The following is a 27547-nucleotide window of genomic DNA, read 5'->3' on the forward strand; positions in this document are numbered from 1 at the left end:
GATTTCCAAAGGCCATATATAAAAATCATTCACAATACATATGCATACATTATTGTAAGGGCTGGAATCTATGTAGACTGGAAGAGTCAGCACATATCCCATCCTTCCAAATCTAAATGTTCTCCAGTAAAACTATGGTTTTGAGAGTAAGTCAGAGACCTTCTGTTCTGTAATTCCGTTGAGATCTTAAATAAAAGGTACAACTGGAGCCCAGCCAGTGTTGCTCAGTGGTCGAGCCTTGAACTATGAACCAGCAGGTCACGGTTCTATTCCTGGTCAGGGCACATGCCCAGGTTGCGAGCTCAATCCTTTGTAGGGAGCGTGCAGGAGGCAGCTGATCAATGACTCTCATTATTGATGTTTCTTTCCCTCTTTCCCTCTCCCTTCCTCTCTCTGAAATCAATTTAAAAAAATGTTTTTAAGGTACAACTGGAAAGTATTCAGAATAGGAAGGAGAAAAAATATCTAAAGGAAAAAATTAGAGTTAGAATTATTAGTAAAAGACACAGTGGAATGAAAAACCCTATACCTAAGGAAACTAAGAGTCCTAAATTAATTTTTAATATAAACTTTATCTCTAAGGTAATATTATTTTATAATAGATTTATAATTCAAATGTCTCAAAATATAATTAAAAACATAACCTAAATCATAAACACAAATACTGATTTTTTTCTAGATTATTTAACACAAAAGTCTTATTTTTATTTTTAGAAAGTCCTTGTATTTTCAAAGAATAATCACATATTCATTTTCAGTATTTTCTTCCCATATCCTTTTCAGGGTTGTAATGTTAAAGAAGATATTATTTTTAAATTATTTTTTGCTGTTGTTTTGCCAAATGTAACTGTCATTTTTTATTGAAACATCAGAATCAGACATTTAATGCTCACAGTTTTGATGCTTAATGAAAAGTGAAAGTTAAACACAGCATGGTGGCATTAAAAATGCATAGTGAATCCATAGCATCCTGCATGTTAGCCCTTAAGAGAATGTGCAGAACACCAAGAAAATGATTATACAAAAAAGCAAAACTAGTGTAATATCTGGAGGTGAGATTGAATACATTACCACAAATCACTAAAAATATTATGAACAAAATATTTTGGGCTTGGGAGGAGAGGACCAAGGAAATCACTATCTTAAAAATACATAAAATCTATAGTAGGAAAGATCCATATTTGAAATTCAGATAAACTTCTCTGAATGTTTAACCCTTGGGATTACTACCAAGGTAGCATGCTAAAGGACCAAGTCAATTAAGAAAGTAGGAACCTTATTCTATATCATTCCTTCAGACTTCTTTATATAAACATGAGTTCAATTTGGGGGAAGTTTCAATTGTTTTGCCTCCAAAACAAAAGCATATTAAAGAAGAGAGGGTTTATTTCTAGCCTGTACTTAGGAAGAAAAATGTTTCTGTTTTTAAGTTTCTAGAAAATCCTTAGTCTATAATTTTAAATGAAAAGTTCATCTTTTTATAGGAAATGCTCTACTGGAGATATAGCTTTAAATAATAAAAATATTATTATTCCCTTTTGGATATTTTGAAATCTTTTTGCATCTCTCTATACTACTGCCCACACACACAAAAATAAATCTCTAGTGCACATTTTGAAACAGAATCCCAAATCTGTGTTTATGGCTATGCATTTTGATGTTTGTTTATCTAAAGTTTGTCAGTTTTTAGAGTTCATAAGCAGATTGAGAACCTTAGTAATAAAGGTCTTTCACACTTTTTTCACTTCTGGATAAATTTATTTCTAAATTGGTGAAGTCTATACATATTTTCAGAATTCTCAATACACATAATTATGCAAAGTGTGTGAGGAAGCAAAACAGAGTCAGAAGAAGGTGTTATAGGCCTAGGCTTAGAACACCACTTCTGACAGCACAGTCTACAATACTTAATTGGATGTATGAATCTTACTAGAAATGTTTCCAAGTTTTTATTATCATAACGTATGCCTCCAAGGGGTCTGTATATGTTCAGATAAAGGCTGATTGTACATATGGTGACAGAATCACTTCAGAACTACTCACATTCTAGTTTTCAGAAAAACTAAGCAGTTGTCTGAACAAGACAAAAAACAGGCTCTCACAAAACTTTGTATCTATATGAATCTATATGTGGATTTGTGATTCAAGGCTCTAATTCTATCATCTCTTTCTATGTTTAATAAATGTTTAAAGAAGTAACGAACAGTGTGTCCAGGTTTACATGATATTACAATAAATGGCTCATCCAATAAATTCAGCAACCTCTTTCCTCCAGGAACTTAATGCAATAAAATTATTTTATAGCAAACATTATCCCCAGTGAAATTTGAGATATGAATTATGGCTAGTTAACAGCCCAAGATCCTTGCATCTTTGAATAAATGCATTTTCTTCTTATAGACGTATATTTTATACTCTGCTTTCCAGTTAAAGCAGTGGAGTGGAGGCAGACATTTTTTTAATGTGCTTGCAGTCCCACAAATTAATTCATGGGAATATTTTAATATGGCCTTTGGAATTGTGTGAACATAAGCCCATAGCCAATATAAGTAAAATATCTAAGTCTGTTTTCTTAATAACATCATGCCAAATAAATACTAATATTGCAACAATAAGTAAAAGTGCTACATTTATATTGTCCTGAAATAAAAAAAGCTTCATTGTGTCATTTTTATGTATAACATATTTTAAGCAAATTATGATTTAGAATATGGATATATTTTAAACATATGAGGTGACTCGAAGCAGTAATAAATTCTAAAGGCGTTTAGTGAAATTTATAAATACATAGTGGTATAGAGCAGGGGTGGGCAACCTTTTTGTGAGTGCGTGCCAAAACCAGCAAAATCTCTGACTCAAAATTCTTCTGTGTGCCAACCCGAATTTTTTGAGAACATGTTATGCCTACTTGATATCTCTTAAGGTGTACGTATGTGAAGAACCTTGAAGAAATAATAAAATTCATTCGAGCGACAAAAACACAGTATATGATGATGAAAAATACATTTATTTTTTAATGTATACATGTACACTGATAGTCCGACAGAAAACTTTATGACTCCATTTGATATTATCAGTGGGACTTTTGCTGCTGCATCACTGATGACAGAGATTTTACATCAGGTTTATATTTTGTGACCTTCAGAGATATGCACGAGCTACTACTTTCATCCGTCAGGCTAGTCCTATTATGAGACTTAACAAAATTCAACACTGAGAACAAAGATTCACAAGCATATGTGGATGAAACCAAAACACTGGTTGGATCTAGGAAGGCAGGGAGAGTTAAGGCAGAGGCATAGAAATTGCTCTTCCCCTCTCTCGTCAATCCATGTCTATGGTCTTTAAGATAACTTGTTATGTAAAATTATTTATTTATCTAAGATGCACCTACACTGAATTTATCTGAAAAATAAAAGAGTCAATAATAAGAAAAAAATTGTAAATGGAAGATTATAAGAGAGTGTTTCACGTGCCAGCAAAAGTTACTGGCGTGCCATGTTTGGCACACGTGCCAGAGGTTGCCCATCCCTGGTATAGAGTCTATACCAATAGCGTATAGACCATAAAGTGCTCATAACACTTTTATTGAGCTCAATATATGCACAACTACAGACTCTTCTACATAACAATGACTTATATTCAGTCATTGCAGGGTCTTTAGAAAGTCAAATGGAACTGATTCTGTGTTCTAAGACAATAGTACCATATTTATTGATTTATCATTTGTTCTACTTCTTTGTGTAGTATATTTGATTCAATAGTATGAAACCTGGTAAAATTCCCATATAAAGAAAGTCTGAGGAAAATTCACTATCATGCATTTGTATTTAAGGCATCTCTGAAGCCTGAAAATAGAAGTGAAATTACATAAAATAATACATGCTGACAATACACAAACTTTAGTCCATTTGTGGAAATCAGAGTCTTTCTAGGAAAGCATTTGCAATTATTTTTCATTAATATTTATCTTTTAAAACTGGGAACTCAATGGAAGCAGAGTAGTGCAGTGGAAGAGTGCTGGGCCCATAAAACTGGGAACTCTTATAGCTGATGGAAGTTTAACAAATCCATATTATCCTCATGATAACTTCATTTTCCTTCATAAGACTAATGGAAAGGATAGATAATAACAAGATTCTTAAGTAACTTCCGTAATGTCAATGATGAAGGACCAAATGGATGCAAAGGAGGAACAAAATACACAGAAAGGATAAAACAGTCTGAAGCACAAACCATAGGGAGTAAGTCACAACTGGTAGAAAACCATGGTTGGGGTCTCCTGTGTTTGTGTGTGAAGACAGTAAGCCTGGTAGCTCTATGGATGCAACATGGGCCCATGAACTGGAAATCAGGCTTAATATATGTGGAGCCACAAGCAATGCCCTAGCTCAGTGGTCGGCAAACTGCGGATCGCGAGCCACATGCAGCTCTTTGGCCCCTTGAGTGTGGCTCTTCCACAAAATACCGACTTCTGCGCATGGGCCACGAACTTTCAATCATACTGTACGTGTGCGCCCACACGTGGTATTTTGTGGAAAAACCACACTCAAGGGGCCAAAGAGCCGCATGTGGCTCGCGAGCCACAGTTTGCCGACCACCCTAGCTGGTCTTTTCAACCAGTATCTTGTTTTCCACAAACACTAAATAAAGATCACATTCATTTTAACTGAAAGAACATAAGTGGAAGTATTGTATTCTATTCCCAAGCTATGAGATAAAGTCTAGGACCTTGTTTGGAATACAATTGACACTCACTTTATGTTTGTTGTATTTGAGTCTACAACTTCTTATTAGCTAAAAGTTTCCCTTGCATTATTTCATGAGCCCTTCAGGGAACCTAAAGTCTTGTTAAAATTTCTACAATCCAATGCTTGATAACAATACTACATATGTATATTAAAAGAAACAATTTTATAACAACAATCTGAATTTCGATAGATCATTTTTAAATAAAAAATATTTTAAAGGATTTAGAAGCACTTTGATAGTTCAAACACCTATGATCAACATAAAGAGAACAATAAAGAAAGATTTACCATTTTTATCCATGGAATTTGGTTCTGATTGTTTCTTGCCAATATCAGCAAAGGAACGGACAATGGGAAGTCTATTGGTGAGTTTTTTCTGATTCTGGTGGTGATGCTGTTTCATTAGTGCTTCATGGACCCTGTGGCGTACATCTTCGTTGAGCTGACCTGAGCTCACTTGTTGGTCAAGGACCATATCTGAAAAGGGAATGCAGGAAGATTAGCACAGCTCTCCTATAGTGAACCACTGAGTCCAAATACCCAGACTCTAGATCAGTGGTTCTCAACCTTCTGGCCCTTTAAATACAGTTCCTCATGTTGTGACCCAATCATAAAATTATTTTCGTTGCTACTTCATAACTGTAATGTTGCTACTGTTATGAATCATAATGTAAATATTTGATATGCAGGATGGTCTTAGGCGACCCCTGTGAAAAGGTCGTTCGGCCGCCAAAGGGGTCGCGACCCACAGGTTGAGAACCACTGCTCTAGATATTAGTCATCTTAAAATAGGAATAAATTCTTTAAAAAAAACTCCTGGAAGTTTCTCTTTGTAGAAATGTTGCACAAGAAAGACTTGGGAAAATTTGTATTATAAACATTCAACTTTAAATATGTAATGATCATATAGAGGATTATATTTCAAATAGACATAGGTGTATTGAGAAAAGGGTGCTTCATACTTTTCAAACCTTCCTGGAAAACGTGTTTATGTAAAAAAGGTCTTCTATAACCAAAATACAAAGTATAAAAAGTGAGATTTCAGAAGGCTATAATTCAGAATAATAGTTACCATATGCAGTGTCCTAAATGTCTATAAAATAAGTAAATAAGTAAAGGCATTTTAAATTTGTTGGTAATAGAAAGTTCACTTCAATAAACCTCAGTGTAATTAATCTGCTTTTAGATGATCAAATATTAACTTTATTTGATTTTTTTAGATATTCCTTATATGAAGCAAGCAGAGCACAATGAATTACCTTCCACTGCCCACTGAATACACTGAAGGTTTAAAAATTAGCAGAATTCTCCCTTATAAACAATGTTTTCCTCCAGTGTGAACGAGAAATGGACTATGGAAACAGACTTTGTCACTGTGCCACATTCTACCTGTGTGGCTTTGTAAAGTTGAATAATCTCAGGGTCCTTATTTGTAAGATGAAGATAATACCTATTACATATGTTGCTGCCATGACTAAGGACATAAGACACCTAAAGCACTGACTGAATACTGACACCCTCAGTAAATAACTCCCAGTACAAGATTTTCTTCGCAATTTCCATTAAGTAGGTTATGGGTCCCTGGTTTGAATCTTGCAGTTTTAATACATCCATCTGTATTTTATAGTAATGTATCAAGTTCAGGCAAAATTGGGTTTATCGATAACAGAAAACCCAAATCAAACTAAAACAGTGACTTTAATTGGCTTACAAAACATGAAGATCCAAGTTAGGCTGGATTGAATTCCAGTCTCTGCAATTCTGTCAGCATTCCCTTTAAGTGTGAGCGGTAACCCCAGGCTGATTTTCCTTATTGTCATAAGGCGGCTGCCAGGAACAACAAGGAAATACTTTGTTCGTATCCATAGATTCTTTGCCTTTTTGTGATTTTCTCTCTCTAAAAAATCATTATTTTTCCCCCTGCCCAGGAAAGATTCTCCACTGTCAAGTGACACAGCTTTGTCTATGCTGAGCCAATCACTGGCAAAGCAATGCCCCCCATCACCACCATGAAGCCCTAAATGAATCAAGAACTGCCCTATACTCTAGAGTCAGTTCTCTAAACCAGAGGCAGGCAAACTTTTTCTATAATGGGCCAAATATTATGTATTTTAGGATTTGGGGGCCATACCATCTCTGCCACAATTACTCAGCTCTGCCTTTACAGCACAAAAATAGTCAAAGACAACATGTGCACAAATAAGCATGGTTGTGTTTCAGTATCACTGGCATTGACACTGAAAATTGAATTTCATATCATTTTCATGTCACAAAATATTAATCATTTTGTGATTTTTCAATCATGTGAAATGTAATAACCATTCTTAGCTCATAAGCCTAACAAAGTCAGGCAGTGGGCCATATTTGCACATAGACTATACTTTGCCAGCCTTTGCTCTATCACTTTGCTGTTAAAATGGAAAGGGATAGTATGCATGTTTCAAAGTCAGCTGTAATGTAATGTTCACTATAATTACCTCCAAAGTCCCTTCCAATTCTGAAAATGAATGATAGTATAGAATAATTCATCTATCTATATCTCAGTTCTCTGGAAATCAGTAGTTATAATACTCCTGGAATAATTTGAAATAAGGAACGGATAAACTATCAATATAGATGACTTTATACTAAAACCTTACTAAGATTGAAAATTGCATATAAAATATGCAATATATACTTCATATTGGGAATTGTAAAGTAAGTTATTAAAACATCAGAGGTATGCTATTATATGGCAGTTTCATCTATAAGCCCCAGTTCAATATTCTAATCAGAATAAAAATGAGTCATATAATAAACCATGGACATAGTTATGATTTGTAATACCTACTAAAGCACAGTCTTTCCAGGCTTGAGTACCTCAAAAACCTGTAAGTCACTAGCTTCACAGTGTTTCAGAGATAAGGTCTTTATTTGAAAGAGTTACATAAGAGAAGGCAAATAAAAAAAAAAAAACAACTCATCTGCTTATTAGTCACACAGACATACACAGCAAACTCCTCTGAGCTATAACTGCATCAAATAACATCTTAATGAACCGGAAAAGTTAACCATCTTGCTTAGGAATATAAGTTATACTGAGATGATATTTAAGTACCAAAGGGAGAATGATCCACTGATCACTTACATTGTTCTCTTCACCACTATAATATATGTTAGTATTAACCTTGAAAAGTAGGGAAGGATAATGGACCATAATGGCTTTGGGCCCAGAGTCAAGTCCCACAATCTCAGCAGGCTGCCATGCCTAATAATACAGTCTGGCCTGCCAAAGCACAATGCCAGGATCTGGGTGATAAGAAAAGAAGCAAGAAGAAAAAAGGATAAATAGGTCTTGCTCTTCTATCACTAAGCTGGCTCTGAAAAAACTAGTAGCATTTGTGTAAAAGGACCTAAGAAAATGAAAAATTATTTTTCATCTTAATCAGACAATTTTTTATTTTTTGACTCAAACTATAACTTTTTTATTTTAAAAATTTTTATATTCAATATTATTTTGTGCTACTTTCAGATGTACAGCATTAGAAAATCATATACTTTACTAAGTGGTCCCCAGAATTTCCAATACCCACATCACACTATACACAGTTATTACAATACTACAGGCCCAGTGCACGGGTGAGGTTCCTCAGCCTGGCCTGCACCCTCTCGCAATTTGGGACCCCTCGGGGGGTGTCGGACTGCCGGTTTCAGCCCGATTCCAGCAGGCCAGGCTGAAACCGGTAGTAGTGCGTGAAGCCAGGCCGGCAGGGATCAAGCCAAAACCGGCAGTCCAACATCCCCCCAGGGATGCAGTAGTGCGAGAAGCAGCAAGTGGCTGGGGAGGGGGCTGAGTCCAGGCTGGGTGCCATGCCCGCTCATCCTGGCCCCACTGCACCTGCCGACACCGCTCGGTAGCACTGCCACAGAGGCCGGAAGCTCATGCTACCACAGCTGCACTCGCCAGCCCTGAGCCCGGCGTCTGGCACCCATAGGTCAGCTGTGGGAGCACACAGACCACCGGTGGGCAGCTCCTGCATTGAGTGTCTGCCCCCCGGGTGGTCAGTGTGCATCATAGCCACTGGTCAAACAGTCAACCGGTGGACTGGCCACTTAGGGATATATATATATATATATATATCTGACTATATTTCCTATGCTGTAATTTACATCCCTGTAATTATTCTGTAACCAATCTGTATTGCTCAATCCCTTAATCTTTTTCACCAGCCTCCCACCATGCTTCCCTCTGGCAACCATCAGTCTATTCTCTGTATCTATGAGTTCGTTTCTATTTTGTTTGTTCATTTATAATGCTCTTTAGATTCCACATATAAGTGAAATCATATGGTATTTGTCTTTCTCTGGCTATCTTGTTTCACTCAGCAATAACACCCTCTAGGTCAAATTCAGACAATTATTTCATTATGATCAATTCATTTGACAACAGAATGAAACCCTAGACTCTATGTGATTTTATAGATTCTATATAAATCTCTGAACTCTTTAAAGATCATCATAAAAATGCTTTGTCCTAAAAACCCATTGTCTTAACTTTAAAGGATGCTCAGGGCGGAGTGGGAAATAGGATGGGCTTAAATCCTACAATTTGGTTGACAGCACTAAAAAATGTATTTACTAAAAATATAAACTACTAAGAAAATACGTATTTTCCAGGCCAAGGACTGTAATAGTGTAAGCATGTTTAAAAATGTATGACATTCCCATTCTCCTAAATTTGCATATTATATTCAGTAGAGCAAACTATGGATTTTTACTTCACTGAAAGAATTTAGACAATAAAAGTTCATTTAATGAGTTGAGAGCAATAACTGATAATCTTTCATGGTACTAACTTCGGTTTAGTTCTAATTTCTTACTCTCATTGACAGAATTAGGCTAAAGTATAGACCTTGCAGAAGGTCTTTACAGTGTTATATTTTAAAGAGATTAACATAGACCATAAAATTGCCTATGATTTGTAAAATTTAATTAAGAATAATTATAATACAATTAATCTTCATATCAGAATAAATTGTAGTAAAAAAATATATCTTGAGAATTTGATTTGAAAGGGTTTAGTAATATTTTGAAGGAAGAAGTTTACATTTATTCTGAGTTCCCTGAAACATTGGGAAATAGACATTTTTAAATTAACTTTATCCAAAAGAAAATCCTACTTTAATTATACCAGAAATTCTTAACAGACCTGCCAGATATAAATGGGATTTTCTCCTACTAAGTCTATAAAACCTCTTTAAAAAATGATCTAAGAGTCTATTAAAAACATCAGAATACTGATATAAAAATCCTTCATCATTCTAAAACAATATCTGGGTCATAATCTTCTGCTAGAAAAAGCCTAAAAAACATTAATGCTGCAGAGCCCAGGCATTTGCAAAGTACTCAGGTTTAGAGCCCTTAAAATAGGCTATTACATCTAGGTTTTGGAAAACAGAAACAAGTGACTAATATGTTAGTGACTGCCTAACATATAGAAAATTGTGATAGATAAAGGTAAAGAGAAAAATTTCAGGCCTATCGTTAATCATTATGGTCACAAATTATCTATATATATATATATAAAAGCCTAAGTGACCAGATGACCAGCTGGTAGCTATGATGCGCACTGACCACCAGAGGGCAGATGCTCAATGCAGGAGTTGTCCCCTGGTGGTCAGTGCACTCCCACAGCAGGAGTGCCACTCAGCTGACAGACGGGCGCCAGACACTGGGCTGACGGCTGGCAAGCGCAGCTGCGGCAGTGTGAGCCTCTCCCGCCCAAGTGGCAGCAGACGCAGCAGGGCCGGGATGAGTGGGTGCTATCCCAAGCCCAGGCTCGTGCTCCTCCCTGGCCACCTGCCACTTTGCGCACTTCTTCGTGTTGTGAGGGATCAACGCGATTGTGGGCTGGAGCCCGATGAGGTCCACTGATCCCCACAGGCCAGGCTGAGGGACCCCACCGGTGCACAAATCCATGCACTGGGCCTCTAGTCATAAAACAAAATAAAACAAAATTTATAATTATAGGTTAAAAAAAAATTCCTATCTCTGCAAGTGGCATCTGTGATATATTACTAAACAATACAGCTTATTTGTCACAAAGTAAAAATAGTGGTAAGTAAACAATAAGAAAATAATTACAAGCCATAGGAAGAAATGTTTAAATCAGATTTCATTGAAGGTAGAAATAAATATCTTTGAATTAAATAAGTCAAATTAAAATTACTCAGAGAGGGAATCTTGTTTCATTAATAATTGAAAAGGAATTTAAGGTCATAATGATTAAATATTTGTGATAATATTTTTCTATGTGGTGTTAGCTCTAAAGTATTTACAGTTTATGAAAGACATTTTACAAACTGATATACATTGAAAATAGGATATTCAAGTTGGGTTACTCTGGAGACAGAAAAATACAGACTAATTAGAAAAGCAAAATGAATACTAAAAAGCTATCTGGGATATTGAACTTCTACTGAACTACTTCCATTTGTAAAGATAGACTTAGAAACTGTAATTTGCTTTTGAAAGCTAGATTTAACACAGCTAACAGCCTTCACATATTCTACAGAATTGAGTTTGAGGAAGAAGGCAGGGTTAAAGAAAGGAAACATAAATTTAGACAATAAAACTAAGCTAAGGTAATAAACAGGAGAGTTTTAGTGAAATTAATTGGAGACGATTTCCTGGTAGGAATAAATTTCTAAAGAAAGCAGAAGAAGTTATATGCTTTAAGAAACATAAAACCAAAAAGGAAAAAAAAAAGAAACATAAAGCCTAGTAAAACTATAAATGGTATTTTCTGAGGCTAATTTTGCCAGATTGAGAAATTTGACAGCTTCCTTATAGGTAGCCAATCCAACATTCATTTGGATTAATCCATTTTCAAAAGTAATGCCATCACTAACATTAAGTAGCAGAAATAAACTCCTTACTTTGGGCATGACCCTTAACCTTCTGAATTTCAGTATCTTTATTTATGAAGTAAGGATAATAATAATAATAATAATAGTAAGCCCCAAGTTTATTTTGAGTATCAAAAGATAGTGTAGAATAACTAAAAAGAGCTTCCTAAACTGATAAGACCTTCCTAAATGGCCAAATACTATGAAAAGTCCAGTTATTTGGTTCCTTACTAAAATATTTATTAGGGAACCTGGGGGAAGGTGGATCCAAGATGGAATCATAGAAAGACCCTGAACTCACCTCCTCCCACCACCATACCTAGTATACACCTACATATAGAAGAGCTGAGGGCTAACTGAACAGCTTCTGAACAACAAATGCTAAAGCAACCACATTAAATATAGGAGAAACAGAGATACGGTAACAACAAGGACCCTACCCCCAACACAGTGTCCTGTAGTAGGGAAAAAGACCACTAACTGCCTCCTGAAGACTTGCCTACCCTGGGGCACAGCAAGAAAACAGCAATTAAAGGGCACCTAGCCTATATGTGAAGGAAATCCATTGAATAACCCTATAATGTCTTCCAAATGGGTGAAAAACAACTAGAAGTCTCTCTAGGAAGTGCCATTTTTTACATTTCCCCTTCACCTTTATAGAACAAGTGGGAGTACAGTCCAGATGCTTTAGCCATCCTGGGAAGGCTGCCACAGTGCCTGCAGACCCCCGACAAACACCAGATTGAACTGTCCTGCCAAGGCAGCCCCAGTACTGGTCACTTTGAAACCCCCATAGCCTGTGTCCTGCCAAGAAGACTTCTGTGCAGCTTGTCCGGGACATCTCAGCCTATGCCCATTCCAACTCCAGTAGTCCCACTGGTATCCCCAGTGAAGAGCATAACAGAACCCCCACAACCTATGCCTGATCCAGCTCTCCTGCCCAGGGCTCCTGGTACTGCACATTCCGGGACCTCCCAGCCCCTACAAGCCCTAGCTCCAGCCATCTTGCTAATGTGGATCTGGCACAGCATGCCCTGGGACCCCTCAGGCCGTGCCTGCTCTAGTTGCAACTGGTTTGCCAAAAGAGCCTGGCATATGCAGGCTACACAGAAGCCACTCCTTCAAGACTTGGTGAGGTAGAGAGGGAGCTGTTTTGCCTAACTCATAGAAACAAACACAGTAAGTCAAACATAATGAGCAAAGGAATATGTTCCAAATTAATCCCCCCAGAAAAGAACATTAACAAAACTGAGGTAAGTAATTTACTTATAAAGAGTTCAAACTAACAATTATAACAATGTTCACTGAACCCAGGAAAAGCATGAAGTAACACTGTGAGAACTACATCAAAGAGTTAGGAAATATAAGAAAGAAAAAATCAAAACTGAAACATACAATAATTGAAATGAAAACTACCCTAGAGGGAATAAATACCAGACTAGATGGTACAGAAGAACAGATTGGTGATCTGGAAGACAGAATAGTAGAAATCACACCATTAAAAACAAGAGAAAAAAAAAGAATTTTAAAAATTGAGAACAGTTTAAGGGACCTCTGGGACAACATGTAATGCAATGTATGCATGCCTATCAGCACCAACAACCAAATAATCTTTAAATTAATGCAACTGCCATTAAAATCTGGGCTATATCCCCTGGAAGCCTATTATTTCTTCAAACAGTAATGTAGTGTAACAAAAGGAACACGTGGCTAAAGTCAGAGGCCCTTCAATGGAACCTGGACCATGAAAGTTTCAGAATTTCTATTTTCTCATTAAAATTGGGACTGACACTTCATGAGGCTAGTCTGAAGATTAAATTAAATACACTATTTTTCTAATACAACATTCTCTCATTTATGTGACCAAAAACACACAGTTTGGTGGGGTTTTTTCCCCCCACCTCTACAATATAATTATGGCATTAACATCTCCCTTAAGTCTTTCTATTTCACAAAAAATTCCACATATACATGGATCTGCTCGCCCCCCCCCCCTAAAAAAAACTAGGAATTTGTAAAAACTGCTTAAATACTTGCTTTGCTTTTATTTTTAAAATCTCCATTAACCGCCGAAACCGGTTTGGCTCAGTGGATAGAGCGTCGGCCTGTGGACTGAAAGGTCCCGGGTTCGATTCCGGTCAAGGGCATGTACCTGGGTTGCGGGCCCATCCCCAGTAGGAGATGTGCAGGAGGCAGCTTATAGATGTTTCTCTCTCATCGATGTTTCTAACTCTCTATCTCTTTCCCTTCCTCTCTGTGAAAAATCAATAAAATATATTTTTTAAAAAATAAATTAAATAAATAATAAAATCTCCATTAACCATTTCATTTATACCCTTTTACAACTCATTTCTGTGTTTTTTGTATTATTTTGTTTTTACTAAAATGTGTTTGTTTTTCAGACCATAAGATGCGTAAGCTCTTTGCCTCTATTTCTAGAATACCAGAAGCTTCCTAAATATCACTGCTTGTGTGATGTCACCATAATAGGCTCCTAATGCAAATCATTCTCCCCAGGGGCTGGTCATAGTGTTCAATTACAAACTAATCTCAACTGCATCACTTAGCAGCTTCTAGGACTCAAGAGTTTAAAATAAATGATCATACCTTCCTATTGTTTTCTAAACAACATTTTTCCCATTTACTAAATAAGATTGTTTACTTGGTTATTTCATGTTCTTTAATATTGAAAAATATCAATCTCTAGCTTTATGATTGTTTCCTTACATTTTCTAATGATGACAGTCTAATTAAATGTAATAGTGAAAACAATAAAAACTAAGTGGGAGTCAGGATATCTAGATTCTTGTTCTAGACTTGCCACTGGACAAGTTAAACCATATTTTTCTGATACTCAACTTATTTTATGTTAAATAAGAAGGTCTGAAAAATTATTTTTAAGATGTCATACACTGATTGTGAGAATCTATTTTTCAAAGATCACGCATGCATAGAATTATAAGGAAAAAGTAATAACAAAGATCGGCTGTAGGCATAAGGATGAAATAGGCGAAAGGGGGGGGGGGGGAGATATACCTGCAATTTCTTCTAAAGTATTGGCATGCATGTCCAGCAACACAGTTCCATTCAGAATACAACTTCTCAACTCAAACAAGCTGTGTAATGAAAGAGTCGCCACATAAGGCTTGCTCCACCTCTCTCCTCCATCTTCCACATCTTCTTCAAACTTCAACCACCTACACAAATAAATATTATCAAAACATTGAATATTATATTGTAGGTCCATGATGCTTTATCCTAATAATAAAAAGTAGAAATAGGCCAGCCGATGTGGCTCAGAGGTTGAACAATGACCCAGGAACCACTGGGAAAAAAAGGTCACCATTTTTATTCCCAGTCAGGGCACATGCCTCTCATCGATGTTTGTATCTTTCTATCCCTCTCCCTTCCTCTCTCTCTAAAATCAATAAATACATATATTAAAAAGTAGAAATATAAAGATATTCAATTGCTTCTTGGTTTCATGGGTTTTGAAAGTAAGTAAAAGCTATCCCAAGTCACTCAGTTTATTTCATTTAACAGGAATTCTTTTTGTCATTGAATAACATATTAAAATAAAAAACTCATATTTTTATATTAATTTGTCTAGCTCTGAAAAAGTATTTTAATATAAATGTTTCATCAGTGGTTATAATGAATCTGTTATAGAACTAAGAAAGAGTATATATACTTCATGAAAAAATAATGATAATTGAAAGAGTTACAAAAGAAAATAAAAGAATGCTCATTTTTCTTTAGTGGGAGGTCTTAAAACTGAGTATTTTTAAAAATATTTTTTATTGATTTCAGAGAGGAAAGGAGAGGGAGAGAGAGATAAAAACATCAATGATGAGAGACAATCACTTATTGGCTGCCTCCTGCATGCCCCCTACTGGGTTCAAACCCGAAACCCCGAATCGAACCCAGGACCCTTCAGTCCTCAGCCCAACACTCTTATCCACTCAGACAAACTGGCTAGGGCTTAAAACTGAATACCCGAGTCTCTTGATAATTTTTCCATTCTATTAGAGAAGCTTATATAACTTGGGGACTATTCTACAGGGAAAATACTTATTAGGCCTATTGATTGCAGTCACCTCCTAAGGACTAAACTTACGAGAACTAAGCTAAACCCTCATTCCCTGGGCCTTCTTGCCAGGAATGGGAAATAGAAGAACCTTGATAACATGGTGCCAAATGGACACCACTGCCCTCTTGGAGTGAAATAAATAGTAATATATATATATATATATTTGTTTCTAAAGACAAATAGAAGGAATAAAGAGAAAACAATTATTTTTACTGCTCTGGCATAAGCACCACATCTCATTCTCTTAGGGACTTGCCCTCTAATCTTAATAGATGACCAATTTAATTCAAAGTTTTTTTTAATGTTTTTGTTGAGTTCAGACAGAGGAAGGGAGAGGGAGAGAGAGTTAGAAATATCAATGGTGAGGAAAGAGAATCATCAATCTAATGGCTGCCTTCTGCACCCCACCCCCCCACTGGGGATCAAGCCCACAACCCAGGCATGTACCCTAACCAGGAATCAAACCATGACCTCAACCACTGAGCAACACCAGCCAGGCTAATTCCAACATTTCTAATGAATCCTAACATAAATTGTCTTTTCTACCCCATCCCCCACCCTTTTCCTCATTCTTTTTCTAGTGTCATTTTGCCCTAACTTCCTCTCTCAATGCAATACCACTCCAATTCCCTATATGATATTATATTACTGTTTTATGTAATCAAATGATCCAATGCCAACAGAGGACAAATATGTTGCACTAACTAGTTAGGAAACAGTGGATCAGTCAAAAATAACTAACCAAAAGGGCTAGTCAGAATGATTAATGTGCAGAGTTCCAAGGAAGATAAAGAAAGCTATGGATCTGGCCTCAGTGTTCAGGGAGCAAAAAATTTTCAGGAAGTAAAAAGAAACCCAATAGGGAAGAACAGTTATGCTGGCCAACTTTCAGATACGGAAGAATAACTATACCTACATAAAATATAGGTATAACTATACCTATATAACTATCCTATATAATAAAGAGCTAATATGCTAATTAAACCAAACAGCAGAACGACCATCCGGACATCCTTCCGGACAACAGTCCAGATGACCTTCCAGATGGAACTGGGGCTGCAAGGACCAACTGAAGCTGCAAGGGAGGGCCAGTCAGGGCTGTGAGGGGCTGGGAGGGCCAGCCGGGGCTGTGAGGGGCTACGAGGGCCAAGCCCCTTGCACGAATTTCATACATCGGGCCTCTAGTACCTATATAAAACACTTGAAGCTTAAAAAAAAGAAACTTACATTTAAGTCCTAAATCACTGTCAGTATTTCTAAAATTGCTGGCAATTTTATAGAATATTTATCTATTCAGTTAGGAATTTTTCATATTAGTGATTTTTAACATTTTTTAGCCCTCAACAGGGCCATAAAACTTCATAAATCATCTGATCGTCATAGCATAGTATTATTTATCAACTATACTTGTTTCTCTCTCTTTTCTCGGCAAAGAGTAGGATATCACTACCTCCATCCCTTCTAACTGGGTGATGCCATGTGACTGTTGACTAGTTCTGGAAATCAGAAATGTTCAAGATGGAGGCGGCTATACAAGTTAAGGTCTCTAAGTAACTACAGTGAACAGATGTGTAGAGCCTCCATTGACATGATAGACATGTATCATGAGACATAAAGAAAGCCTTTGTGATTTGAAACCATTGAGACTGCAGAATTTTTTTCTAACAGAATTTAGCTTATCTTAAACTGATACAGATCACCATTTTTGCTATGCATACCAGCATCAAAATCTTAATTGAAATGAATGATGAAAGCAAATATAATTTTAATAAATATAATAAATTAGTATTTCTTTCCAGGTTTAAAAGTAAAATCATGTTCACTTTCTTAATGTCAATATCTCAAAGGATCAACTTCTTGGCAGACATTTTGAGATAATATGGAATTGTGGAAGAGTCTTGGACTAGTTGGGAATAAAAATAAATTTTGGTTTTGTCTCTATAGTTAAATTGTCATGTAACCAATGGAATGACTTTCAGTTTCTCTGGGCCATGTTCTTCTCATCTATAAAATAAGACAAATTCAACACATTAAAAACTTGCCCAAGGTCACCTAGCCAATGACCTTGTCAACCAGCTTCAACTCCAAGTGGTCTTGTTTTTCTCTAAAGTCTGTGACCATTCTCCACCATTATACAATTACTTTGGCTGAATTTATGGACTTTTTAAGCTGAAATATCTTTTGCTAATGCATATAGTGGAAACAACTGATTTAACATTTGATTTTCATTCTTGTCTGGAACAAATCTCAACCTGAAAAGTCTTCTCTGTTCTCTTCTTCCTTTTTACATTATCCACAGACATAACACCAAGAGAGTGGATACAACTTTTATTAAATCCTCTGTCACCTTGCATACTATTCACATATGTTGTTTTTACAAAAAGGGCAAAAGAAGGGAATATGTAGAGCAACACTTATTTTGGTGTTATTTTGACTAAAAGACCTTAATAGAATTAAAATCTAGTTTCCAGTCCCTTGGGTAGTAAAGAAGACTTAGGGTTATGAAAGGATATAAGGGACCATAGATGTCTCTCAATTGAAAAATGTTTTCAGTTAATGTTTCTGGAGCTATAGTACATTCTGTCATCTCTACATATAAAATCACTCATAAAATGTTGTGTTTAAAATTTTCACTCAAGTAAGAAATCCTGAAAAATGTTTCTACATTATTAAAATATTATCATTTCTTAATCATTTATGTATAAATCCATAAACTAACCCATACAATAATGTTATTTGTGAGTTGTGGTAACACCAATAATAAATTCGTTTTTAAAATACTAGTGGACTTCTAGATCTACATATATTAGCAAACCTTTTCATATAAGGAAAATTATAGTTAAATTTTATACTTCCAAATAACAGTGAAGATAATTAAATAAATAATAAAACATCTTCATCATTTTATCTTGGCTCCTTTGAAAGTGAAAATTTAAATTTTAAGAATTCCTGGGGGGGGAGGGGAGGCCATGAATGTGTAGTCCCATGCATTTTTATCTCATGTATAGATTCAGTAACCACCACCACAATCAAGATAGAACACTGTTCCATCACCACAAAGAATTTTCCCTGTCTGTAGCTTGTCTTTTCATCCTGTTAACAGGGTCTCTCACAGCACAAAAGTTTTTAATTTGAGTGAAATCCAATTTATAATTCTTTTCTTTTATGGATTGTGCTTTTGATATCATGTATGAAAACTCATCATCCAGCCCCAGATCCTTAAAATTTTCGCCTATGCTTTCTCTAAAATTTTCATAGCTTTATATTTTAAATTTATAATTTACTATCAATTAATTTTTGTATACACTGAGAGTTTTAGACCGAGGTTATTATTTTTTTTTTACCTATAGATAATTGTTTCAGTACCATTTGTTCAAAAGACAAGTCTTCCTTTATTTAAAAGCTCCCTTTGTCAAAACTCAGCAGTATTTGTGTTGGTCTTTCCCAGTTACCTATTCTGCTGCATTGATCTATGTGTCTATCTGTAAAAACATTTTAAAAACAAATCCAAAATGTATATTCTTTTCTTTAGAATAATTCCCTTCAAATTAGGTGCTTGGCCTTTTGGAAAAGGAGAATGAAGTCTCTGGGAATTCCAAACAATTTGGTAGTTAAAAGGACCACATATAAGTCATTTGCATGAATGGTTTGATTTAGCCACAGGTTTCATGACCACTGCAGGAGGAAGCGGAAGATCCTTTCCATAAAAAGGAACCCGCAAGTTACAAATAGCAAGTTACTAAACATTTCAAGATTCAGTGCTTCATGCCAGCTTCAGAATAATGCCAAAGGCTTTAAGATATTTAAATATTTTAAAGGCTACATTAAAAATTTTATATATACACAAATTCATAAGTATAGCTACTTTCTGGGGGGAGAGGGGGTTCATTCCATTTTAAACTTCAAAGATAGAAATTAACAGGTCTGGGAACACACCAAATCCTGTTTCAAGATTTGTAGTCACTGAGTATGCTGCCAGTTGCAAAATGCCTGATTGCAGTTAATGACCTAAAGTGCTGCAATTTATTCCAGTTTTCAAATAAACTCAGCTGACATTTGTTTGAATAGCAAACCAAAGCAAACATGAGTCTCACAGGCATGAATGAGAAGTGATGGACAATAAAAATAAATCAAGATTAGAGGCCATAAGCATGACATTTTCTATGGGGGAGGGACAGGTTTAAACTCAGAGAATATTTTCATTTCCTTCTGTTTCTGGATCTGTTTTCACCCATGATTAACACATTGGAATCTCTTTGTACTAAACTACAACAACCTAATATAGGTGTTTCATTAATTCTTTGAGGATTAAGTTGACAATAATCTCTATAATACTCATATTAAAAGTCTACAAAATAAATTTCTTCTGCAAATTAGAAATAGATGTTTTCCATATATATTAAATCTTTCTGTTTATTCCATTCCCACTAATTCCGGTGACCTTTGCAAAGAATTTTTATTGTCTGCTTGTACTCATATAGAAAGTAAAGATTATAGCCTCAGAGAAGTCATGGCTTCTCAAGAGAAAACATCCTCCTTTGGGTAGAGCTGGGGATGTGAAGGGTTAGAGTGGGGAAATGGTTAGGGTGGGGGCTTGAGAATAACATATGTAATTATAAAGAGCCTATTTTAACAAAAAAGGGGGAAATGAAATATATCCAAACCTAGTTTATCGATATTCGCTGTTCTTAATCCATATTATCTTCACACCTCACATTGCACTGAAAAATCATGATGACTTGAACCTTTGCTAGTTTTAAATATTAAATGCTTCACAACATCAACAAAATCATTTTGAGGTAATAATCCTTTCTATACTGCCATGTATGTATCAGAGGCCTCACTGCTACCCCCTGCTTGGCTTCTTCTGAGCTCCTTTGTGGAAAGCACTTTTTAAAGGACAACCACAGTGAGTCAAGCATGTTGTCTCCACAATTGCACAGCTGTGGTATCTTTGAGAACTTTTCTATTAATAACATTATATGTTATTTATAAGCAGAACATTCTAATCTTGTTGATTTCATTAGTCCTTGTCATATGGCTTCTTTAGGGTTTTTAAAAGTGAACAGCTGTTTTTCACAAACATTTATTAAATAATTTTGATTCAAAAAATTCACTTCAAAATCTAAAACTTTGCTCAAGTTTTACTTGGCAACAACAGTGGGTATGAATTATTCAAGATGTGATATATGACAGGTGCAATGTGCTGATAAACTATTCTTTCTATTTATACTAGGGTAGAAAGATATTAATCCCCCTGGAATACTAATCAAAAGAGTGAAATGCTTCAAATGGTATGCTAATGATTTATTAGAATTAACTTGCATTTGACAAATTAGATGGAGTAATGAATTAACTAAAATTAGCCTTTTTAAATAAATTAGGGACACTTCTGCCACTTTAAAATCCACTACATTTCTAAGTCTTCAATAAATACGTACTGTTCCCTGACGTATTGTCTCAGCCAAAATTCATGTACCCTCCTCTTCAATGTCTGTTACTATTTGATTGCTAATCAGATGTCTCCCTGAACCTTAAACAGCTGCACCATGCATGAGGTTCCGGAAGCATGTCTGAGAAGACAGGTCCCAGCTAATAATATTCAAGAATACTAATAATTAACTAGATCATCTCTTTTATTCTTTATAAATAAATAGCAATACATTTTGGTGGTTAAGATTAAACACTTTGTTCAACTCAACCATTAGAACATAATAAAATCTTATTGGCTCAACTTTGAGAGTGAAAGACTAGATTCTAAATTGAACTGTCACCTACTAGCTTTATGAGACTGGGCAAATTATAAAAAGGTATTGGTTAAAAGGAACATATGACTATTCTGTTCTTGAAAGTGAAAAATCAACAAGCATTTTAAGAATAAGAGAGTGACTCATGCCAAAACACATATTCCAAACTTACTTCTTAGCTATATTATATGGAATGAGAGTAAAGAAAGAAATACTTCAGGTCATCTGGGAACACCTATTTCTTTTTTGTTCCCCATCACCATTTATCCCACTATACCTTCTTCCACCTCCACCCTCCCCTACCCATCCCCAAATCACCACCATGTCCAGGAGTTCTCTCACTTTTTTAACTTTTTTGCTCAATTCTCTCACCCCAGTCCCTACAGAGCTGTCTGCCTGCTCTCTACCTATGAGTCCGTCTCATATTTGCTTGGCAGTTATAAGAAATACGTGTTCTTTCTCACTCATATGTGGAATTTAATGAACAAACAGGAACACCTAGTTTTTATAATCAGTTGAAGACTGATATTTCTAAACTTATACAGGGAGGTTAGCACTTTAAATTCCTTATCAACAAATCATATAATAGTTATATCACTAATTTGTGAAGATTATTGTGGGGTTTTTTTTGTTTGGGGTTTTTTTTTAATATATTTTATTGGTTTTTTACAGAATGGAAGGGAGAAGGATAGACAGTTAGAAACATTGATGAAAGAGAAACATCGATCAGCTGCCTCCTGCACACCTTCTATTGAGGATGTGCCTGCAACCAAGGTACATGCCCTTCACTGGAATTGAACCTGGGACCTTTTAGTCCGCAGGCCAATGCTCTATCCACTGAACCAAACCAGCTAGGGCAATTATTGTGGTTTTTGTCATCAAATAAAGAAGATGACTACATATATTATGTATATTAAAAACTCCGAAGTATTTAGTTTTTGATGCAATTGAAAGAAAAATATAAAGTAAAAGGTTCTTAATCCTGAAATTAACCCAGTGACATAAAAACAATTTCAAATTTGATTTTATATTTAAAATATTGTAATAGAAGTCATCATAAGGAAATTTATTAATTTTGTAAATTTTTACTTAAAACGTAATTCACACAGAATAAAATTCCATCAATTTTAGGTATTAAAAAAGGCAAATAAAGAAAATGAGCCGAAACCGGTTTGGCTCAGTGGATAGAGCGTTGGCCTGCGGACTGAAAGGTCCCAGGTTCGATTCCGGTCAAGGGCATGTACCTGGGTTGCGGGCACATCCCCAGTAGGGAGTGTGCAGGAGGCAGCTGATCGATGTCTCTCTCTCATCGATGTTTCTAACTCTCTATCTCTCTCCTTTCCTCTCTGTAAAAAATCAATAAAATATATTTTAAAAAAAAAAAGAAAATGATGATTTTACATAAAATAGGTAAAGAAAAGAAACAATTAGTTCACAGGAATAAAATAAAAACATATGGGGACCTGGCCAGGTAGCTCAGTTGGTTAGAGTGTCGTCCCGATACACAAAGATTGTAAGTTTGATTCCTGGTCAGGACATACAAAAGAATCAACCAATGAATGCATAGATATGTGGAGCAACAAATCAATGTCTCTCTCTCTGTCTCTCTCTCTCTCTCTCTCTCTCTCTCTCTCTCCCTCTTTCCCTTCCTCTCTCTCAAATAACTTAATTAATAAAAAACATGAAAAGATGTTCAATCTCACTAATAATTAAAGAAATGCAAGTTAAAACAATGCAATTTATTTTTCATCTATAAAAATAAAGTTTGGTGATTGAGTATGGCAAGGATTTGGGCAAAATAAACACTCTCATACAATGTTAAAGTATAAATTACCAAAACAATTTATGAAGATAGTTTGTAAATATCTTCCAAAGTAAAAAAGTCTGCTCTTTTGTACATAGGTTCCACTTTTGGAAATTCACCCTACATAAATACCAACAAAATAATGCCAAACATATGAGTAAATAATTACTGCATCAATGATTACAACAAATAAAACAACCTAAATAAATAAATAATTAATTATCCATATAGTTAAATGTAATGCAGTCATTATAAGATGTACATCTGTACTGATAACATGGAAAGTAGCCCAAATATATTTTTAAGTGATACTGGGGAGCTATTTTGATTTCCTCTCTTTCACCCTGTGGTTTAAATCATTGTTACTCAAAATGTGGCCCTCACCCCAAAAACATTGGTGTGACACCACCTGGAAGAGTGTTAGAACCTGACACTATGCCTGAGGCCTAGTAGACCTACATTTCAGCAAGACTCCGTGTGATTGGTATTAACAATAAAACTTGGGAAGAAGCAGAGGGTAAGTGACAATCCTAGGTTTGCCCACAATTCCTTGTGCACACCTATATTACAGCAATCATTTATAACCTTGTTTACTTGCCTAAATCCCCATAGACTATGAAACTGCTGAAGGAAAATTTTAAGTTTTTTGTTATTGTTCTATATCCATTGCACCTGGCACATAATAGGTACTTTATAAGTGTTTGTTATATAAATGAGACAATAAGCAAGAATAAATAAAAAGTAAATGCAAAGTTTAGTTTATTACTCTTTTACAGCAATTCATTGACTATATGACAATATAGAAATATTAATTACAAATGACAAAAAGTAATCTTGAGAAAGTTATTTTGAAAAACACTATGTTTGAATGTATACATATCTTAGATACACATTACAAAATATTTTTATCCTCGCCAACTAGGACATAAATCCAGGACAATACTTAAAGCCTCTTATAATGTTTGCCCTTCCTTTTTAAAAGCCCTCCACTCAAATTATCATATACCACTAGTTTGGGCACAGGTCATAAATCAAAAAGAAATAAATAAATTACTTTTAGATTTCTATTGTTTCCCTGATGACACACAAATTATGCTACTGTTTATCTTTAGGACTGCAGCTGCTGCTGGCTCTGAGTCACTATTTACTATAATTACTGCCTTCAGAGTTCACTCTGACACAGACCCCATTATAGGATATACCCAGACCAGATGAGCAATTTCAGAAATTAGCAGCATTCATGGATGTTTGCAAAATCATGGCAGTAGATATCTGTTTTTCTAATAGCATGAAAATTCTTTAGTAGGCATTCACTCTTCAACAAAAATCCTCACCTGGCTGTTTCTCGCCACTCAGCATCTTCACCTTCACGCCAGCAAATCTCATCCAGTTCTGTGAAAAGGTCATGAGGAATGTGTTCCTCGTCATCATCCTCAGTTCCAAGAATAAACTGTACCCGCTGTGATGGGGTGTCTATGGAAAATCAGAGACATAAGCATGCATTACCATGACTTTAAGCTTAAAATGTCCCGATCACCTCTTTCATCACCACTCCAAACTCATACCTCCCCTGCCTCCACTACAACACTCATCTAAAGTAAACTTGGGGAATTAAAACTAAATTTAGCATTACATTAAGTCTAGCATAATTTAGGAACATAAATATGTAAAACCATAGCAAATAATGTATATATATTATAAAAATAAAATATGATTATTATTATGATGATTTCGTATTATTTATAACAATCATGAAAACTATTCCATTTACCTCACACAATACATACATACATCTCTCATCATATATGCTATATTTTATAATAATATTCAGAAGAGTAGACTCTGATAAAATTCACTTATACTAAAATGATGCTGAATATAACTCACCAAAAAACTCCCTTGTGATGTTTCTTCATAGTCACACCCAAGTCATCAGCCCAACCCCTAGCAACAACTAATCTGGCTTCCACTGCTTATAGTTTTTCCTTTTCCAAGATGTTATATAAATGGAAAAATGTGATATGTAACCTTTTGAGGCTGTCGTTATTCACTTAGTATAATGCCTTTGAGATTTTGAAATTTATCTGCGTCACTAAGTGTATCAGTAGTTCATTCTTTTTTACTGCTGAGAAATAGTCCATTGTAGAAATGTACACAGTTTATTTATGCATCCACTTGTTGAAGGATATTTAGGTTGTTTCCAGTGTGGGGCAATTATGAATAGAACTGTGATACTGTTCTTATATGGGTTTTCCAGTTGGACATAAATCTTTATATCTCTAGGGTAAGTGCCTAGGGGTAGGATTGCTATCCAGGGGTCCTCAAACTTTTTAAACAGGGGGCCAGTTCACTGTCCCTCAGACCGTTGGAGGGCTGGACTATAGTTTTAAAAAAAACCAAGAACACATTCCTATGCACACTGCACATATCTTATTTTGAAGTAAAAAAACAAATGTTTTCGGCGGGCCACATGTGGCCCGCGGGCCGTAGTTTGAGGACCCCTGTATGCTAAGTGTATTTTTAACTTTATAAAACTGCTTTCCAGAGAGTCTGTACTCTTTTGCATTCTGAGCAGCTATGTATGAGAGAGTTGTAATTGTTCCGCATCCTGATCAGCACTTTGTGTCAACTGTTTCTTAGCCATTCTGTGCAGTGATATCTCATTGTGGTACTTTTTACATTTCTCTGATGACTATTGTTGACAGTTTTTCATGTGTTTATTGGTCATCGATATGTCTTCTTTGGTGAAATGTCTGTTGAAATATTTTGTCAATTTTAAAGTAGGTTGATTGGCCCTAACCCGTTTGGCTCAGTGGATAGAGCGTTGGCCTGCGGACTGAGAGGTCCCAGGTTCGATTCTGGCCAAGGGCATGTACCTTGGTTGTGGGCACTTCCCAGTAGGAGGTGTGCAGGAGGCAGCTGATCAATGTTTCTCTCCCATCGATGTCTCTAACTCTCTGTCCCTCTCCCTTCCTCTCTGTAAAAAATCAATAAAATATATTTTTTTAAAAATAAAATAAAGTAGGTTGATTGTTTCTTTACTATTGAGTTTTGAGAGCTCTTTATAGATTCTGAATATAAGTCTTTGTTGAACATTAACTTATTTTATATCTGAATACAGCTGAATGGGGACTTGAGGGAGATTGGGGAACTATTTAAAGTGGGAGAGATTTGATCATGTCTAACAGATGATGAGAATAATCTAGTTGAGAGAAAGAAGTCATTTAGACTACAAATTGTATAAGTTTCCAGGTGAGAGAGAACAAAAAATATACATAATTGAAAAGAAAACCCCCTCATTATATTAAAAGGGGGGACAGTTGCAGATGTAAGCATATAGGTCTGTATATTTAATAGGAAGGAAGTTGAATAGGTTCTTTCTGGTGGCATATTTCCCTTCTGACGTACAAAGCATCTACTAAGTGATGGTGAAAAGGAGGCTGTTGGGGAATGGTGAAAAAGGTTGAAAATCATTTTTTTTAAATCAAAGAAGTGCAACAGAATTGGGAAGAGGTATTGAAAATCCATGGAAGTCGTGAGTTTAAATGGCTACAATCCACCCTACTTGGGGAGGAAGGGAGAAAGCAAAAACATGGAGAAAACCCAACATAAGTATGGATTTTAAAGTAGGAGTGAAGGTATGAATAAAACTATAACAAGGGACCTACGATATATGGAATATTAGCAAAAGTATTACTAAAATTACAAGCTATGACATCAGAGTAGGATAAAGAAATAAAGATTATTATATGAGTAGGAAAAAAGTAGAGAGATCAAGTAGTTGCACAAGCAAATAAGAAGAGAAGCTGCAGTCAGAGAGCAATGTGAGCGTATTAGTGACTTCAGAGGCGGAGTAATTATGGATGTGTAGGTGAGCTGGCTGCAGTGAAGGAGATCGTAGGAGACAGGATGGTCAAGGAACTGAAAGGCTGGCTCTTGGTTATGTCATGTGTACAGAGGCTCTCAAGGCTCCCAGGAGTTGTTAACAACTACCATATCACTGCATGTTGATATTCTGTATCTACTTTCAAAGGAAAAACAGTCAAAATAGCAGAAATCTCACATCCTAAAAATAAAATGTGGGCAGATTAGCAATATAAGTGGGAACTTAATAAAACATTTTCCCCTGAATTTTCAAACTACTTAGAGCAATAACTATTATTGGGATAAGTTATCAAGAGTTTATATAACTAAGTTTTACTACTTAACTGTTTTTCCTCACTCAAAAATATAACACAATTATCACCTTCATAAAGCAGATGTACAAG

The 27547-nt window shown here is 35.6% G+C and overlaps 1 protein-coding gene across 7 annotated transcripts in view; it reads right to left on the minus strand.

Annotated features, from left to right (window-relative positions):
• The window catches only part of SLC4A10 (solute carrier family 4 member 10), a 228564-nt gene that overhangs the window by 109407 nt on the left and 91610 nt on the right, over window positions 1-27547 (minus strand). For all 7 annotated transcript variants that reach the window (XM_070422867.1, XM_070422869.1, XM_070422871.1 and 4 more), the window contains exons 4-6: window positions 24614-24752; window positions 14675-14835; window positions 5040-5228 (exon numbers count right to left, since the gene is read on the minus strand). In XM_070422867.1, coding sequence (XP_070278968.1) covers window positions 5040-5228; window positions 14675-14835; window positions 24614-24752 — 489 coding nt within the window. The remainder of the gene's footprint in view (window positions 1-5039; window positions 5229-14674; window positions 14836-24613; window positions 24753-27547) is intronic.

The sequence above is a fragment of the Myotis yumanensis genome, unplaced genomic scaffold (assembly GCF_028538775.1).
Source record: "Myotis yumanensis isolate MYYU_CA2020_CCGP unplaced genomic scaffold, mMyoYum1.0.hap1 SCAF_8, whole genome shotgun sequence".
In the NCBI taxonomy this organism is placed as follows: Eukaryota; Metazoa; Chordata; class Mammalia; order Chiroptera; family Vespertilionidae; genus Myotis; species Myotis yumanensis.